We start from the raw sequence: 17,105 nt of genomic DNA on the forward strand, positions 1-17,105 counted from the left end.
AATGTAGAATACAGCAACCAGCTGGCAGGTCACAAAGGCCTTACCCTCATTAGGAATTTTAATTATTGTTGAGACACTTTCTAAACCACTAAGTAGTTTAAAGTTTCAGGGAGAATAGGATGCATACTGTAGGTGGCTAGCCGTCTTTAATCTCTGTAATGTTTTTGTCACATTGATTTGGGGTTAAAGTTGAATGAATCCTTAACTCAGAAATAGGATTTCTTGACTGGTTAAATGACATCAACAAACAGTTATGCCACAATAAGTAATTACATTTAAATAATGGTTAATGATTTGTAAATACTTTTTTATGTTAGGTGAAATCTTTCAATTAGGGAACAAATTTAGAGGGTTAACTAGGTACCATTTTAGTCTTCTTAGGATTTTTTAAATTTTAAAATTGTTTTAAAATTTATCACTTAATATATAAGATATCCAGGTAGATTAATGAGTAATAAATACTTGTGAACCTATCTAGAAACAAAACATTACTAATATATTTGAAACATCCTGTATACTTCTGTCCAATTTTCATTCCCTTCCCTCCTTTTCTAAGGTAACCATTATCTAGAAATTTGTTATCATTTTCATGTTTTTTTCTTAACATTTGTGCTGTGTTTTTATGTAAGCAAATATAGTACTTTATTTGTAACATTTTGTATTGTATAATTAAAAAATTCAGCATTATGGTTGAAGGATTCATTCCTATTGAATCGTATGAGGAACATTAATTTTAGGTATTCCATTGTATACTTAATATATGTTTCTATTCTCTTGTTAATGAATAGTTATATTGTTTACTTTTTTCCTTTGCTATTATACAAAATGATAATTTAGATATTCTTGTTCCATGTTGAAGTGTTTTGTAGAGTGAATTGTTTGTAGTGAGAATTCTAGTTCTCTCGGTCACTTTTTTCTAACTAGAAATTTAACATTTTATTTAAACAAATCAGTGCTTTGTGATTTTGAGCTGTTTTCATTGGCTCTCTTAAGAACTGTGGTCATTGATCTTGACTAGCATGTTTTATTGCTCTCATAAAATTTTCTAACAAAAAGCTTAAGGCTATGTAAATTCTCTAAGTTTTTGAATTTAGGCGAGCTGCCATTAAAATGTAGAGCAGATGGTCATTTGAGTATTGGTAGAATGAGTCAAAAGCTATCATCAGGTGGTTCATTTAACGGTGGCAGATGTCTTCATAAAGCGTAGCAAAGGAAAAGAGCATTAAGTCTCTAGGGTAATATGATATTGTATAGGAAGGAGAAAAACGACTAATAGGTTTAGTTAGGGAATTAAGTTTTATGAAATGAACATTTTAAGGAATAACACTTGCCAAGGCTAAGAAGGTTTGTACTGGAAGGGAATGTTTTAGATGGGAATGAATTGGGTGGATAAAGTAAGGGGAAACAAAAAGCTGCTGAAGTAAGAGATCAGTAAAATGTTGGTCTCCTGTTTTGTGTTTTCTCTAAATATCAGCTTTTGTTCTAAGGTTAATTAATTGTATTCTCATTAAAAATTCTGTAGTGTGCATTTTGATGGTGGAGTGGGCTGCTTTGTTTACTTTCTCCAATTCTCAGGCTTAGTCTGTTTCACAGCTGTTCAGTAGCTTTGTTGGCATTTGAACTGTGGGAACCAAAAAGGATTTGGATGTGCTTTTGTGTGCATTAATGGTTTTCCTGAAGTATTCTTTAAAACCATGAATTGTAGGGTTTTTTTTTTTTTTTTTTTACCAGTTATCATTGTGTGTTTAAATGAGTCCTTTTAAAGAAAGCCTATACTTAGATTATGAGCTCATGAATGTTATCATTGTGCTTTGTGGAAAATGAACTTAGAGATGAAAAATATATCAGTAGGAGAATAGCTAAAAACTGGACTTTTCTTTTTTTGATCAGATGGGGAAGTTGGGATACGTTTTCCCTATGCCTTTCTTTCATCAACTCTCATTTGAAGAGCTGTATAGTTAAGGATAAACCTCTAAATGCATAGTGGATTCTGATTAGTTTAATGCATTTTACTTTCTGTGATGAGATAGGACACCTATATTAGACCTGTTCAGAAGCTTCACCATTGAGTAGGCAAGTATGACATTTGGTATTGATTATGTTGTTTTGGCACGGTGCTTTCCTGTGGTAAGACAGATTAGACTGTGACTGTGGGCATGTGCCAGTGAGGAGTGTACAGATGAAGTATGTTTTCTTTACATAAGCATAAAATAGCTCAGTTAGTATAAGGGTTATGAGAAATAAAAACTTCTAAGTAGCAGTTACATACTCTATTACTAGAGTAACTATATGAAAGTTGGTTTCTGTAAATATTTGCTATAAATATCATGTTTTTATTTTTAGTTTTTAATTATAGGTGACATACATCAACATCTCTGGTGATATTCTCATATTAAATGCCCCTATTCACTTAGCTAAAAGAATTAATACACACTCAGCATAGAAAATTTGGAAACCCACAAAGGGTAAATCCACCAGTACATTTTGGGGACTATCTTTCTAGTTTTTCTGTACGTGTGTGTTTTATGTATTTTGTGATGGTATATTGCAGTTCTTTGCAAACTGTTTTATAACATAATAATGGGTTTTTAAAAACATGTATTTTCCCATATCAGTAATATTTCTTCTACAACATGGTTTAATAACTGCATAGAATTTCACTTTGTAGATTATCATAGTTTATACATAGTCCCTATTTTTGACATAGGTTAAGTTTTGTTTGTATTTACAAACAACTTAGTATCTTTGGATGTAACTTTTTTTTGAGAGAGCATTCACTTGCATGAGCAGGGGAAGGGCAGAAGGAGAGAGAGAGAATCTTAAGCAGGCTCCATGTGTGAATAATTGAATGTTTTGTATGTGTAGTCTCTGGGAAATAGAGAATTTAAAAGTTTTTTGTTTTGTTTTGTTTTTTGAGAGAGAGAGAGAGATACAGAGACACAGTCTTAAGCAGGCTCCATACTCAGCCCAGAGCCTGACAACATACTGGGATCTCAGAACATACTGGGATCATGACCTGAGCCGAAATTAAGAGTCAGACGCTCAGCCAACTGAGCTACCCAGGTGCCCCTAAAAGTTCTTTGATTTTCTGCATAAGTTGCCAAATTTGCTTGGGATATATGATGATTTTGATCACCAAATTATTTAAATAGATAAATAGTACATTTAACAAATCTATATTAAGATTAAATTAAGTGCAGTATAGGGGCGCCTGGGTGGCTCAGTCGGTTAAGCGGCCGACTTCAGCTCAGGTCATGAGCTCGTGGTCCGTGAGTTCGAGCCCCGCGTCGGGCTCTGTGCTGACAGCTCAGAGCCTGGAGCCTGTTTTAGATTCTGTGTCTCCCTCTCTCTGACCCTCCCCTGTTCATGCTCTCTCTCTGTCTCAAAAATGAATAAACGTTAAAAAAAAAAAAATTAAGTGCAGTATAATTCTTTTTATTTGCAATTTGCTTTAAAATCTTTCAGTGTTTTTACCTCTATATATCACTTTAGCTTCATAAGGACCCGTTCCATTATTGTTTTTGTCTGCTTGGGCTGCCATAGCAAACTACCACAGAGTAGGTGGTTTAACAACAGGAATTTATTTATTGGTTGGGCAGTCCAAGATCCAGGTGCTGGCTAATTTCAGTACCCTGTTGGGGACTGTCTTCCTGGCTTGCTGCCTTCTGGCTATGTCTTCATACAGCAGAGGGAGACCTCTTAGCCTCTTTCTCTTCTTTTAAGGACACTGATCTCATTGTGGAGACCCCACCTTCATTTCCTCTTCTAAACCTACTTATCTCCTATAGACTTCATCTCCAAATATCAGCATCTTGAGGGTTAGAGCTTCAACACATGAATTTTTGGGGGTGGGGAACACATTCAGCTCATAACACCTATGAAAGGAAGTATTTTCTCAACTTATAGATGAGAATATTGATCCCAGAGTAGTTTAAATTAATTCTGAACATTACCTAGCTAGTAAGTTAGAGAACTAGTTTCTTAAATCACATACCCTTGTTTTTACCATTAATGCAACAATTTAAGTCTGCAAATCAGAAATCATGTGTTACGTGGTTATTTCCCAGCCTGACTATAATTCATCTCTGTCTCTGACAGTATTTCAGATTCCTGCCAAAAAAATGAAGTTGCTCCTGGTTTGTTGAACACACATTGTGCTCTTCTGAGATTTTCTTCTTTCTTCCTGTGAAAGGTCCATTATCCACCACTTCCAGGAAACTTGTCCTGATTCTTTTTTCATTTTGTTTCTTAGATGAGTGTCTATCAATGGAGGCCTGGACTTATAATTAAAAAAAATTTTTTTTTAACATTTATTTATTTTTGAGACAGAGAGAGACAGAGCATGAACGTGGGAGGGTCAGAGAGAGAGAGAGGGAGACACAGAATCTGAAACAGGCTCCGGGCTCTGAGCCATCAGCCCAGAGCCCGACGCGGGGCTCGAACTCCCGGACCGCGAGATCATGACCTGAGCCGAAGTCGGCCGCTTAACCGACTGAGCCACCCAGGCGCCCCTGGACTTACAATCTTAAATTAGTATGTGCTTATTTATTTTTTTGTTCATGGTTCTCTCTCTCTCTCTCTCTCTCTTTTTTAAGTAGAACAGTTCTAAATTTCAGTTTATTGCACTGTTTGTTCCTAAATATCTCTTACCTATTTGTTTTGTTTTGAATGATCTCATTTATACTTTTTTCAGTTACTTTTTACATCTTTTGTTTTCTAACCTGCAGCCACCAAGTCCTAAACCTCTTCTGGCTTCCATTTTCTCTCCAATTCTACTAGCTTTATACCTACTTAAACTATTATTTTCTTCTCAACTGTTGTGGAAACTTCTTATGATTTGACTCCTTTTCTTTAGCCACTTTAATTTTCTTCCATTCTCTTCTCCGTACTACACCTAGAGTGATATTTGAAAGCAGCAGAGGGCCTGCCCGCAGTAGCAGTAAAATAGTTACTGAATGAATCAAAAGGTACTGATGTCTGCTGTCTTGCTTGTCCCTGCAGTCAAGCATTTGAGTAGCAGGAGATTGTGGAAGGATTGCACACCAAACATACTTGGTATTGGGTGTCATGTTTTTTGTAGTTCATGAGGCATCCCAGCTTCCTTCTGTTCTTCCTCCCACCCCTTCTTTATTAACCATCTCACCTCAGGCACAGGTTTATCTTCGGGTTTGGCTCTTTATTTAGAATCTGGTTACCTTATGGGACTTTAAACATGAATATAGAAAATGAATTATACGGGTTTTCCCCCCCTTATCAGGAAGCAGCAATAGTATGTCCTTCTGGAGTTTAGTTTTAACTTTACTACTTTTGTGCTCTAATTCTTGCATCTACAGCACATTCTTATTTGATTCTTAGAACATCCTTAACCATTAAAAAACATAATGCCTCCTCCAAAGGGAACTGAAGTTCTGAGAACTAAAGTGACTCCTTTTATTTAATTTTGGGAAATTTCTAAACTTCACAAAATAGAGAATTATATAATGAACCTCCTCCTGTTACCCAATTTCAACATGAGTGATCTTGTTTCATCCAAACCCCACATTACTTCCCTGCCCCCCCCATTATTTTGAAATAAATACTATAATTTTATATGTAAATACTTCAGTTAAAATGACTTTTTCAAGGGCACAAAGATAGCTGGTGAAAGCCAGAACTCGAATCTTGAAGAGTGTCCGCGTTCAATGGACAATACAGCCCTTGCTATTCAGTGTTGGGCCTGACCATTCCTACTGTAAAGTAGTGACACTGATGTTCACAGGCCACACATTGTTTAAAAAGCTTCTAGTTTTAACTTACTTATCAAGCGATCTAAGAATAACAGAATAGTAAAGGAACATTATCCCCAGTCTTGTTACTCTCAAATGTTAGTTATTTTCATTACTTTATAGTGGTACCTTTCATAGTTCTAACGTCTGTGTCATTCATGTGAACATTTTTAGTAGAGGTCATATTGCCAAGTGCTTATTTCCTTTTTCTAGGGTTTATTACTTCTTGTTCTGTAAGGAAAACAAACAGCAAACTCAATTATAGTATGTTTCCTTTTAAACTGGGAAATTTACTTGGTAATGGTTTTCTGAAGTTTGTTTGGGGTGGGGAGCTTGTCAATGCCTAGGGATAAATGCTTAAGTTAATTGATAGTTTGTCTCTGTGAATCATGGGGATAAACTTGTTTCTTCTTTTGGAGTAATTGTTTGCATGGAGAGTAGGTTGAAATTCCTGAAAAGAATCTGAATGTTTGAAGTCTGAAACATCTTGGTGGTAAATGATTCTTCTTTCTGTCACTAGATTGAACTTAAGTTTCAGTTTGACAGCATAGAATGTGCTACTAAGAAGTGCTCTTACTAATGAAGAAAGAAGTGATAGAAAATGTGTAGTCTATAATTTGTATTGATTAAAATTCTTGAAATATGTTGTCTTGAAAACATATGTGGTATACTTAAAATATTATTTCCTACTTTATTAAGAAACTTTGTAAAATGCTCCGTTCTTATTTTTCCCCCAGGGAGCAGTATTCAAGTGAATAATACTTGCAGTTAATGTAACCATGTATCCGTGTTTTAATAGGCATCAAGCATGATGGAACCATGTGTGATACCTGCCGCCAGCAACCAATCATTGGCATTCGATGGAAATGTGCAGAATGTACAAATTATGATTTGTGCACTGTTTGTTATCATGGAGATAAACATCATTTAAGACATCGCTTTTATAGAATTACTACACCAGGAAGTGAGCGGTAGGGTAAACAGTTTTTTCTTCAGTTGCAATTCCTTGTTTGTATTCAACTTTTTATACTATTGAGCCTTAAAAGTAGGATTTAAAAATAGTGTCTGACAGCTGGTTTAGTACCAGAGGTAGGAGATAACAGGCTAGTTGTGGAGCAGGCCTGCCATATAGTGAGAAAAGAGCTCTGTGAAGATGGAGCTGTACATATTTTTCCAAGGTAATCTGGGCTGTTCATCTCTAGCATGGAGACTTGGCACCCCTCAATATTTGGAAATGCAAGGGCAGCCCAGAAGGCTGATTATTTTCTTCTCACTGTTCTATTCTGTTAATCACTACCAAAAGAACACTAGGGCCCATTGATTGAGTCAACAGGCATTTATTAAGACTTGTGGCAGCTACTGTGCTTATGTGAATTTGAAGAAAACGAAGACACAGTATTCCTAAGGAGTTCATAAACTAAGGGATTATTTGACCAACATGATTATCATGTGATGTTTTGGACTGTATGTAGAGATTATTAGCATTAAAGTGTTTTAGCAAAGAGAGAGAGGAATATCACGAAGTGGTACAGAATTTCAGGTGATTGAGTCTTTTTACATAGATGTGAATAGTGTATAGGAGCAAGAATCTAGCCAGTCATAGGGAGGCAGCAGTAGTAGAAAAATGGATTTGGGTATTAGCCTGTCCCAGTTCAAATCCTTGGCCTGCTATTTATTAACTGAGTGGTTTTGAACAAGTTGTTTATTTTTGACTTTTGTTTATAATTTTTAAAGTTAGGGTACAATAAAGACATTGTAAAAATAATGAGATAAAAGTAGAAAAACAAAAGAGAAACCCCAAACCTTTTTGATTTTATGAATAAGAAGGATATAGAAGAATAAGGGATAGATGGTCTTGGAGAGCCAAGCTGGTCCAGATTGTTTGAGTATAGAATTTTTTCAAGGCCTGTAGTCTGCTGTAAGGATTCAATACTTTGGAGGCAAGTTAGTGTCAGGTCAAATCCAGGCCACGGATGTATTTTACTTGGTCCATACTGTGCTCTAAATTTTTGAACACACACACACACACACACACACACACACACACACACACCCATAACCTAACCCCTAACCCCTAACCCCTAACCCCTAATGTCAGCAGTGGGCCTGCATTTATTCATTTAACTCTGGTCAGCAACAGTTGGCTGAAGCAGAATACCACCTGCACCCTTTAGACAAATCATGGTCTTCAGTTCACGGAAGTCCCTGCCACTCCCTATTGTCTTCCTGAGCGTGGGGTCAAGTGCCAGTTGGCATTTGTCATTGTTGTGGTGTTTGTTGTCTTTCTTTGGCCTTAATTTAGGTTACTTTCTTGATGGTTTTAGAGATTTGAATTTGTCTCTTCTTAAGTGGTGAAGGAAATAGTGATACTCTGAAGTGGTTGGACTGGATTCATATGTTGATTCCATTACTATTTAGCTTTTGTGACCTTGGGTAAATCACTTACCTCTTTGAGACTCTATTTCCTCATTTGTGAAATGGATAAAATAACAATACCTTTCTCTTAAGGAGTGTAACAGACTTTTACACTTATGGTAAAAGCTCAGTAAATATTAGATATTATCGCTATTCTAACTACTGTCATCATCATCATAACCTGTGGAATGTAAAGGTATTTATGTATCATGCTATTAAGTATTAACTAGAACAGAGAAAACTCTTTTATATTTTTAAAGTAACCTTTTTTATAATTTTATTTTTAAAAATAAATTGCTGTTAACCTATTTCTTTTTTTTTTAACCTATTTCTGTATAACTTAAAAATAATTTTATTTCTAGGGTTCTGTTAGAGTCTCGTAGAAAATCTAAGAAGATTACAGCCAGAGGGATCTTTGCAGGTGCCAGAGTGGTACGAGGAGTGGACTGGCAGTGGGAAGATCAGGATGGAGGAAATGGACGTAGGGGAAAGGTGAAACTTTTTTATTAATTCATCATGTTATTCTAGAATATTGTATGTTCAGAAGATTTTTATTATTATAATTGAATTTCTTGGCCCATTTTTTCCTGTGTCACTAACAGTTTTTTAAAATCTTCATTTCTTTTTTTTCCCGGAAGAAAAAAGATTGTTCCTGCTCGGTTGTAAATATTGACATTCATGGAGAAGGTTGTTGGGTAGATTTTACCTTTCCACTTTTAGGCTTCATATTGCCATTTTGTTGCCCAGAATGCTTTTCTGAGGATCCTGTTTGGGCCAGTCCTTCTTAAACAGTATGTCATGCTTTTGACATTCTTGTTACTAACATTTCACTTGAATTTACTTGTTTTATATTTCATTCCCTTGAAGGCCTGTTTCTAGGCAGCTACTTTTGTTATCCAGTATACTTAACTCTGTTGCCCTTCTCAGGTAAATCGTCCAGGAATCAAATTATAGCAGTTATTCTGAGCAGAATTTTGTATAGCCTGTTTAATTGGGGTGGGATAGCCAGAGATATTGGGGTAAGTGGGTTGTTGGTTTCATTTATTTTGGATTTTATGTTGCTTTTGCTGATTATTCATTCATCAGTCAGTCAACTAACCTTGAACATGTATTGTTTGGTGTTATGCTAGATGCTAGATGTACTGAAATGAGTAACATTTCACGTATGAGACTTAGATGTCAGTCACTATCCGTTCATTCTACTGTTACCTTCTTGAAAAAATTGTTTTTAGCATTGGTGAATGATGATTTTAAAGTCTTTGTCATTGGAGCACCTGGATGGCTCCGTTCTTTAAATTTTTTTTTTTTTTTAACGTTTATTTATTTTTTTGGGACAGAGAGAGACAGAGCATGAACGGGGGAGGGGCAGAGAGAGAGGGAGACACAGAATCAGAAACAGGCTCCAGGCTCCGAGCCATCAGCCCAGAGCCCGACGCGGGGCTCGAACTCCCGGACCGCGAGATCGTGACCTGGCTGAAGTCGGACGCTTAACCGACTGCGCCACCCAGGCGCCCCTGGATGGCTCCGTTCTTAAGAGCGTCAGAACTCTTGATTTTGGCTCATGTCATGATTTCACAGTTTGTGGGCTTGAGCCCGGCAACAGGCTCTGCACTGACAGTGTGGATCCTGCTTGAGATTCTCTGTCTCCCTCTCTCTCTCTGCCCCTCCCTTGCTCGTGTGTGTGTGTGTGTGTGTGTGTGTGTGTGTGTGTGTATGTGTGTGTGTGTGAGAGAGATGCTCGCTCTCTCTCAAAATAAATAAATAAATAAACTTAAAAGTCTTGGTCATCTGAAAACTCTCTTTAAAAAAATTTTTTTTAATGTTTAGTTTTGAGAGAGAGAGAGCGAGAGCAGGAGCAAGCATGAGTGGGGGAGGGGCAGAGAGAGAGGGAGACACAGAATCTGAAGCAGGATTCAGGCTCCGAGCTGTCAGCACAGAGCCCGATGCAGGGCTTGAACTCACAAACCACGAGATCATGACCTGAGCCGAAGTCAGATGCTTAACCGACTGAGCCACCCAGGTGCCCCTAGAGAGCCGGTTTATCTTGAATCATTCTGAGGATCTGGCCAAAGATTTTAAATTTTGTAAGGAATAATGGATTTAAAATAATACACTGTTCTTAAAAGGAACCCTTTAAGAATATAAATCTAACATTTTATATTGAATTGTGTATTTTCTGATGATCTGTTACTATAATCACCAAGCCTCCCAATTCAGTATTTCTACAATGATTTTTGGAATTACCTTATAATTCCTGGAAAAATGTCTCTAATTATAATTCAGTTATATATTAGAATTGACCTAGTTGACAAAATAGTATTTTTCATGATCCTGTTACAGAGGATGATAGCTGAAATGGTATTTAAGATTTTAAATATAATTAACTGAACTAACTTCTCCCCTTCCCTTTTAAAAATTGTTTTCTGCAACAATTCCCTTAGGTAACGGAAATCCAGGACTGGAGTGCATCAAGCCCACATAGTGCAGCATATGTTCTCTGGGATAATGGTGCTAAGAACCTTTACAGAGTTGGCTTTGAGGGCATGGTGAGTAGTAAGAGTCACAAAAGATAAAAATATTAGATAGATGAAAATAAAAATAGCCCTTATTGTATTTTTTTTTGTCATATGCTTTTGTCAGAATATAGCCATCTGAATTATGAATATGCAACAGGAGAAAAATCTGTAAAGTGAGGATTTAATAAAACTACATTTTTAGTACACTTGCTTAAAGTATGTAATAGTAAATATGCCCACTTGTCCATCGACTAATGAATGGATAAAGAAGATGTGGTGTGTATACACACACACACATATATACACAATGGAATATCACTCAGCCATCAAAAAGAATAAAATCTTGCCATTTGCAAAAAAGCGGATACAGCTAGAATGTTTAATGCTCAGCGAAACAAGTCAATCAGAGAAAGGCAGATACCATGTGATGTAACTCATATGTGGATTTAAGAAATGAAACAGAAGAGCATAAAGTGGGGGGTGGGAAGTGGAAAGAGAAGAGAGGGAAACAAACCATAAGAGACTCTTAACAATAGAGAGCAAACCGAGGGTTGATAGAGGAAGATGAGTAGGGGAATGGGATAAATGGGTGATGGTCATTAAGGAGGGCACTTGTGATGAGCACTAGGTATTGTATGAAAGTGATAAATCACTGAATTCTACTCCAGACACCAATTTTGCGCTGTTTGTTAACTAACTAAAATTTAAATTTAAAAAAAAAAAGAAAAAAATAGTAAATATGATTTTGCCCTCAGTGAATATTTGGGTAACTTACTATATATTGATTGTGTAGAGCTGATCCCTTAGGAATCCAAGTTAGGGGCTTATTTATTAAAATCGATCTCAAAAAAATTTAGAATCATCTGTAAGGCTGCTCCTTGGCATGGACACAGAGTATAATATTATAATGAGGTTTTTATGGGATGTTTGTATTCTGGCTCTAGTAGCTAATAAAAGTATAAATTACAGTAGATGTTAAAGTTGTTTTTAAAGGGGCGCCTGGGTGGCGCAGTCGGTTGAGCCTCCGACTTCAGCCAGGTCACGATCTCGCGGTCCGTGAGTTCGAGCCCCGCGTCAGGCTCTGGGCTGATGGCTCAGAGCCTGGAGCCTGTTTCCGATTCTGTGTCTCCCTCTCTCTCTGCCCCTCCCCCGTTCATGCTCTGTCTCTCTCCGTCCCAAAAATAAATAAACGTTGGAGAAAAAAAAAAATTAAAAAAAAAAAAAAGTTGTTTTTAAAGAGATTTTCCCCCTCTATTTTTATTTATTTTTAAAATTTTTATTCTGGTTATTTATTTATTTATTTATTTTTAAGTAGGCTCCAAGCCCAGCGTGGGGCCTAATGCAGGGCTTGAACTCATGACCCTGAGATCAAGACTTGAGCTGAAATCAAGTCAGGCACTTAACCGACTGAGCCACCCAGGCACCCCTCCTTTTTTAAAGAGTAGTATTGGTAATTGAAAATGATTGACTTAGAAGCACTTTAAATTACTTAAGTGCTTAGGAGAATAATAGTGGTTTATTCAATGGATTGCCCTATATTTCTGCATTTCCTGGAAAACTGTTTAAATGTTGACCTCGGCTATTTAATTTATGAAGTACAACTAAATATATTAATGCCAAAACATTAATGCCTATCATATCTTTTCCATCTTGAATACATTCCTCCTCAAAGAATTTAAATTGGATTTTTTCCCAACTCTTATATGCCCTTGGTAGGAGGGGAAAAATATCCCACTGTCTGTTTGCCTTTAATTTATTCCATTTATTTTTAAAAGCCAGCAATGTAGACTCTAAGCAAATACTTCATTTACCAATTTTAATACCTGTATATTCCATTAGTTATCAGTTTTTCATTAGTATTAGTATTATTAGTATTTTTATGCCTTCTCCTGTTTTTAAATTGTGGATTTTTCTGGGAATTCTGACTGATTATTAACTTGCTTCAGATGAAGCCTTACAGGATGTATGTGTAGAGGTATTTAATAAGTAGTGTATACGTAGATTGATCCTTTTTGATGGCTGAGTAGTACTTCTCTGTATGATTATGCCATTATTTAATAAGGTTTCTGTTGGTGGTACCTCCATTTTTTAAAATTATTGCAAGATTTTTTTTTTAATTGTTGTAAGCATTGTTTCAGTAAACATCCTTAGACATATCTTTGCACATTTATGGGTATATTTCTTTAGGATAGATTCCTAGAAGTGGGATTGCTGGGTTAAAGTATCACATTAAAATAATTTGACCCATGTCTCTTTGGCTGAGACTGAGCTAAATGTGATGCTCTGGTGGGAAAGGAGGCTGTAAAAGAGAGTCTCTGTGTGTGTGTGTGTGTGTGTGTGTGTGTGTGTGTGTGTGTGTGTATGTGTACGTTAGGAACTATTAGATACTTTTAAATCTAAATTTTCCTAGTAACTTTCAAGGTTCTTCTAAGTTCATGTTTTCTGTACTTTGGTTATATCACTGCCTCCCCATTCAGATATTTAAATAATAGTATGTTTTCTTATAAAAACTAAGTGGGAAGGAACTTGAGTTAATCAATTTATGAAGTAAGGACTAAAGTTTATGTAAATGGAAAATTACCTGGCCGGGAACCAAAAGACTAAATTTGGTCCTATCCTTTTCTTTTTTCTGGTTGTTTAGTTTTGGATACTTTTCTTTACTAAATGAGTTAATACCTGGCTTGTATATGTCATAAAATTGGTTGAAAAGAGTAAATGAATTGAGTTCTTTTTTGTAAAAGTATTTTTAAAATAGAATGTGTTAGTTACATTTTAAATACTAGGTATTTGTTGAGGGCCTATATGTGGTGTTGAAAATATTTTAGTGGTGAAGATCTAGGCATTTTCATTTTGAACTTTAAAGGAAAGCTAAAAGTAAAGTATGGCCTATCTGGAGATCAGGCTTTTAATTTTTGATGAGTGCTTTTGAAAGCAGTGTTTAGTGTTACTGTTAACCTAGAGCTACTCTTAACTTTTGCTGAGGGTATGTTCTGAATGAACATTTTTGCCTATTTTAGGTACTGAGCTATACTTGAAGTTTTCAAGCATGATTTTTCTGGTTTCTTTTCTTCTTCTTAGTCTGATCTCAAGTGTGTCCAGGATGCCAAAGGAGGTTCTTTCTACAGAGATCACTGCCCTGTGCTAGGTGAGTCAGCAGACTAGAGAAATTACTAACTAGCAGGTCAGGGTTCTTGGAATCAGAAATCTTTAAATGGGACTTTAAAAAAAAGTTATTTAAGGGATACTTTTTGGGTTTTATTTTGTTTTTTATTTTTTATTTTTTTTTAATTTTTATTTTTTTTTCAACGTTTATTTATTTTTGGGACAGAGAGAGACAGAGCATGAATGGGGGAGGGGCAGAAAGAGAGGGAGACACAGAATCGGAAACAGGCTCCAGGCTCCGAGCCATTGGCCCAGAGCCTGACGCGGGGCTCGAACTCACGGACCGCGAGATCGTGACCTGGCTGAAGTCGGACACTTAACCGACTGCGCCACCCAGGCGCCCCTATTTTGTTTTTTAAAGCATTTGTTCTATTTTATCAATTTATTTAGACTGAAAAGGTTGTCATGTCTTAAAAATTGGTATACCATTTATATGTCATATTTGAAACTTTGTCTTTTAGTTATAAACGTAGTGTTGAAAAATTTTGTGTTAGGTTATCAGTATGTCTTACATATTGAGAATAGAATCTGACAATTTAATGCTTATAAATTCCTTAGAAGTTTTATAAAATTGCCTTAAAAAAAAGTTTTATTTATTTGAGGGCGGGAGGGGGCAGAGCAAGAGAAAGAGAGAGAGAGAGAATCCCAAGCAGGCTCCAAGCTGTCAGCATGTAGTCAGACTTGGGCCTCTAATCCACGAACCATGAGATCATGACCTGAGCTGAAACCAAGAGTCTGATGCTCAACAGACTGAGCCACCCAGGCACCCCTGAAATTGCCTTCTTAATACAAAAAAGGTTTGAAGATTAAGGTTATATAATAAATATAATTTTTCATGTGCCATTAAAGTAAGGGATAAGGAAACCAAATTCTTTATTTTATAGATTCTTTATTGTGGCCACAGTAAACATTTACCACAGTATTCAGATTAAGGTTTTAGTCTGTGAATGTTTGCCTTTTCATGTGAGCTCTGTGTTCCTTTTTTAAAATCATTTGATTTCCCTTCTGGCCAAAAAGTGTTATTTTTTTGCAGCATACCCTGATTTTCTTTTTCTTTTTTTTTTTTTTAAGGACTGTAGAAGAAGTACTTATATTTTGACAAGATCATTCCTTTTCCATGTTTCAGAAATTTCCTTCTTTTGGATCTTGCTTTCACAAGAGAAGTATAGAATCAACATATTTTTTGGATCCCTCATCATAGTGTTTTATGATCATGAATCCTTTATCCCAGAGCTAGGGTTTTTTTTCTTTTTTTTTTTTTAATTTTAAAATTTATTTATTTTGAGAGTCAGCGAGCAGGGGAGGGGCAGAGAGAGGGAGAGAGACAGATTCCCAGGCAGGCTCCACACTGTCAGTGCTTGGAGCCCAGTGCAGGGTGGGAACCCATAAATTGTGAGATCATGACCTGAGCCGAAATCAAGAGTCAGACACTTAATTGACTGAGCCACCCAGGTGCCCCTATCCCAGACCTAGCTTTGAGAATAATATAGGGAATGGGCTTTTAAATATCTAAAGATGCTCTTTAGGAAAAAAAATCAAAAGGGCCATTTGGTAAAAAATAGTACCAAGCACTTCAGAGAAGAAAATAATTTTAAGATTCTCTTTCATATGCTCTAGCTGGTTATGGTGGCTGTAGTTTGTTACTGAACCTCAATAACTGTCTAATTGTAGTTATTGCAGGAATAGTCAACAAGTCATCCAGGCAGAAAAGTGAACATTTTAAAAACCCAGAACTTTGTACTTTGATATAGGGTTATTGTTCGGTTGTTGTTATGAATCATCACATTATTTCAATTTGTGAGTCTGATTGTTTTTTTTCTTCTTATTTTTGAAGCTTCCTAGCTCCAGAATTTGATACTTAAAATATATTCTCAAAACATTTTAAAATTGGAGGGTAACTAAAACTAAAATATCTAGAGCTTGCTCTTGTTTAAAAATAATACAGTTGCATGCTATTTGCAGGGGTTTTCCTTTACCTTTGTCAACTCCCTCTGCAATTACAGGTGAGCAGAATGGCAACAGGAATCCTGGTGGATTGCAGATTGGTGACCTGGTGAATATAGATCTTGACCTAGAAATTGTACAGTCTTTGCAGCACGGTCATGGAGGATGGACTGATGGCATGTTTGAGACTTTAACTACAACTGGAACTGTTTGTGGCATTGATGAAGATCATGACATTGTAGTACAGTATCCAAGTGGCAATAGGTTGGTGATATTTCTTGATTTTTAGTAATGGCAAATAAAGTTAGTATATAGAAGAAAGAATCTTAGAGAAAGCAAATAATGTGCTATAATCAAAGACTCCTTTAAGCTAGCTCTTAAGATAGTAGCTAAAAATCCAGAATATGTTGGTAAAGTGGAGCGGAACAAATGATAAATGTGTGTGTGGTATGTATGTGAATATATATGAATATGCTTATGATACAATATTCTGTGCACTTTTTTTTTTCTGGAGGAGGAGAATACATTGTATTGGTATTAGATCAAATACAGCTAAAAAGTTCTCTGTTCATAATACACCATATCAGTTTGCCCTGAATGAGAATAAAATTAGAACTCTGGCCCATATCTCCAGTCATCTCTTGGTACCATAGCTTTTTCTTGCCACAGACGTGTGAATACACCAGTCCTTATTAGCAACATAGAATTACATGCATTTCTTCACTCTCTACCTTTGCACATACTACTTCTTCCATGCAGAATATCCTTTTCTGCCTCTTTGCCTGGATTAACTCCTGCATCCTGTAAATACTGAGCTTATATGTTTTGGGAACCTCCTCTCTTATTCCACAATCCCTGGTATATGTACATGCTATTCATATGTGTAGGTCTCCTGTTATATATGAAAATAGTTATTTATTTTACATCTAGGTTGTGAGTTTCTTGGAGCCTTTGATTTATTTGCTCTTAGGGGCTAAAGTATATTCAATTTACTGGCATGTTTATAGTATTTTATTTTATTTTTTAAAAAAAGTATTTATTTTTTATTTTACAGAGAGAGAATGTGCATGAGCAGGGGAGAGGGCAGAGGGAGAGAGAAAGAGCAGGGGAGGGGTGGAGAGAGAGAGAGAGAGAGAGAGAGAGAGAGAGAGAGAGAGAGAATCCCAAGAACCCCAACACGGGGCTCATTCCCATGACCCTGGGATCATGGCCTGAGCTGAAATCAAGAGTTGGATGCTCAACCCACCCACTGAATCACCCATGCACCCGTTTATAGTATTTTAAAGAAAAAGCAGTAGTCAAA

At 36.3% G+C, this 17,105-nt stretch overlaps 1 protein-coding gene across 1 annotated transcript in view; it reads left to right on the top strand.

The window, feature by feature from the left end:
* MIB1 (MIB E3 ubiquitin protein ligase 1) overlaps window positions 1-17,105 on the top strand; it is a 135,541-nt gene that overhangs the window by 14,465 nt on the left and 103,971 nt on the right. The window contains exons 2-6 of the mRNA XM_025931201.2: window positions 6,565-6,736; window positions 8,543-8,672; window positions 10,622-10,726; window positions 13,775-13,841; window positions 15,862-16,066. Of these exons, the coding sequence (XP_025786986.1) occupies window positions 6,565-6,736; window positions 8,543-8,672; window positions 10,622-10,726; window positions 13,775-13,841; window positions 15,862-16,066 (679 nt within the window). The remainder of the gene's footprint in view (window positions 1-6,564; window positions 6,737-8,542; window positions 8,673-10,621; window positions 10,727-13,774; window positions 13,842-15,861; window positions 16,067-17,105) is intronic.

The sequence above is a fragment of the Puma concolor genome, chromosome D3 (assembly GCF_028749965.1).
Source record: "Puma concolor isolate L17-30 chromosome D3, mPumCon1.1.hap2, whole genome shotgun sequence".
In the NCBI taxonomy this organism is placed as follows: Eukaryota; Metazoa; Chordata; class Mammalia; order Carnivora; family Felidae; genus Puma; species Puma concolor.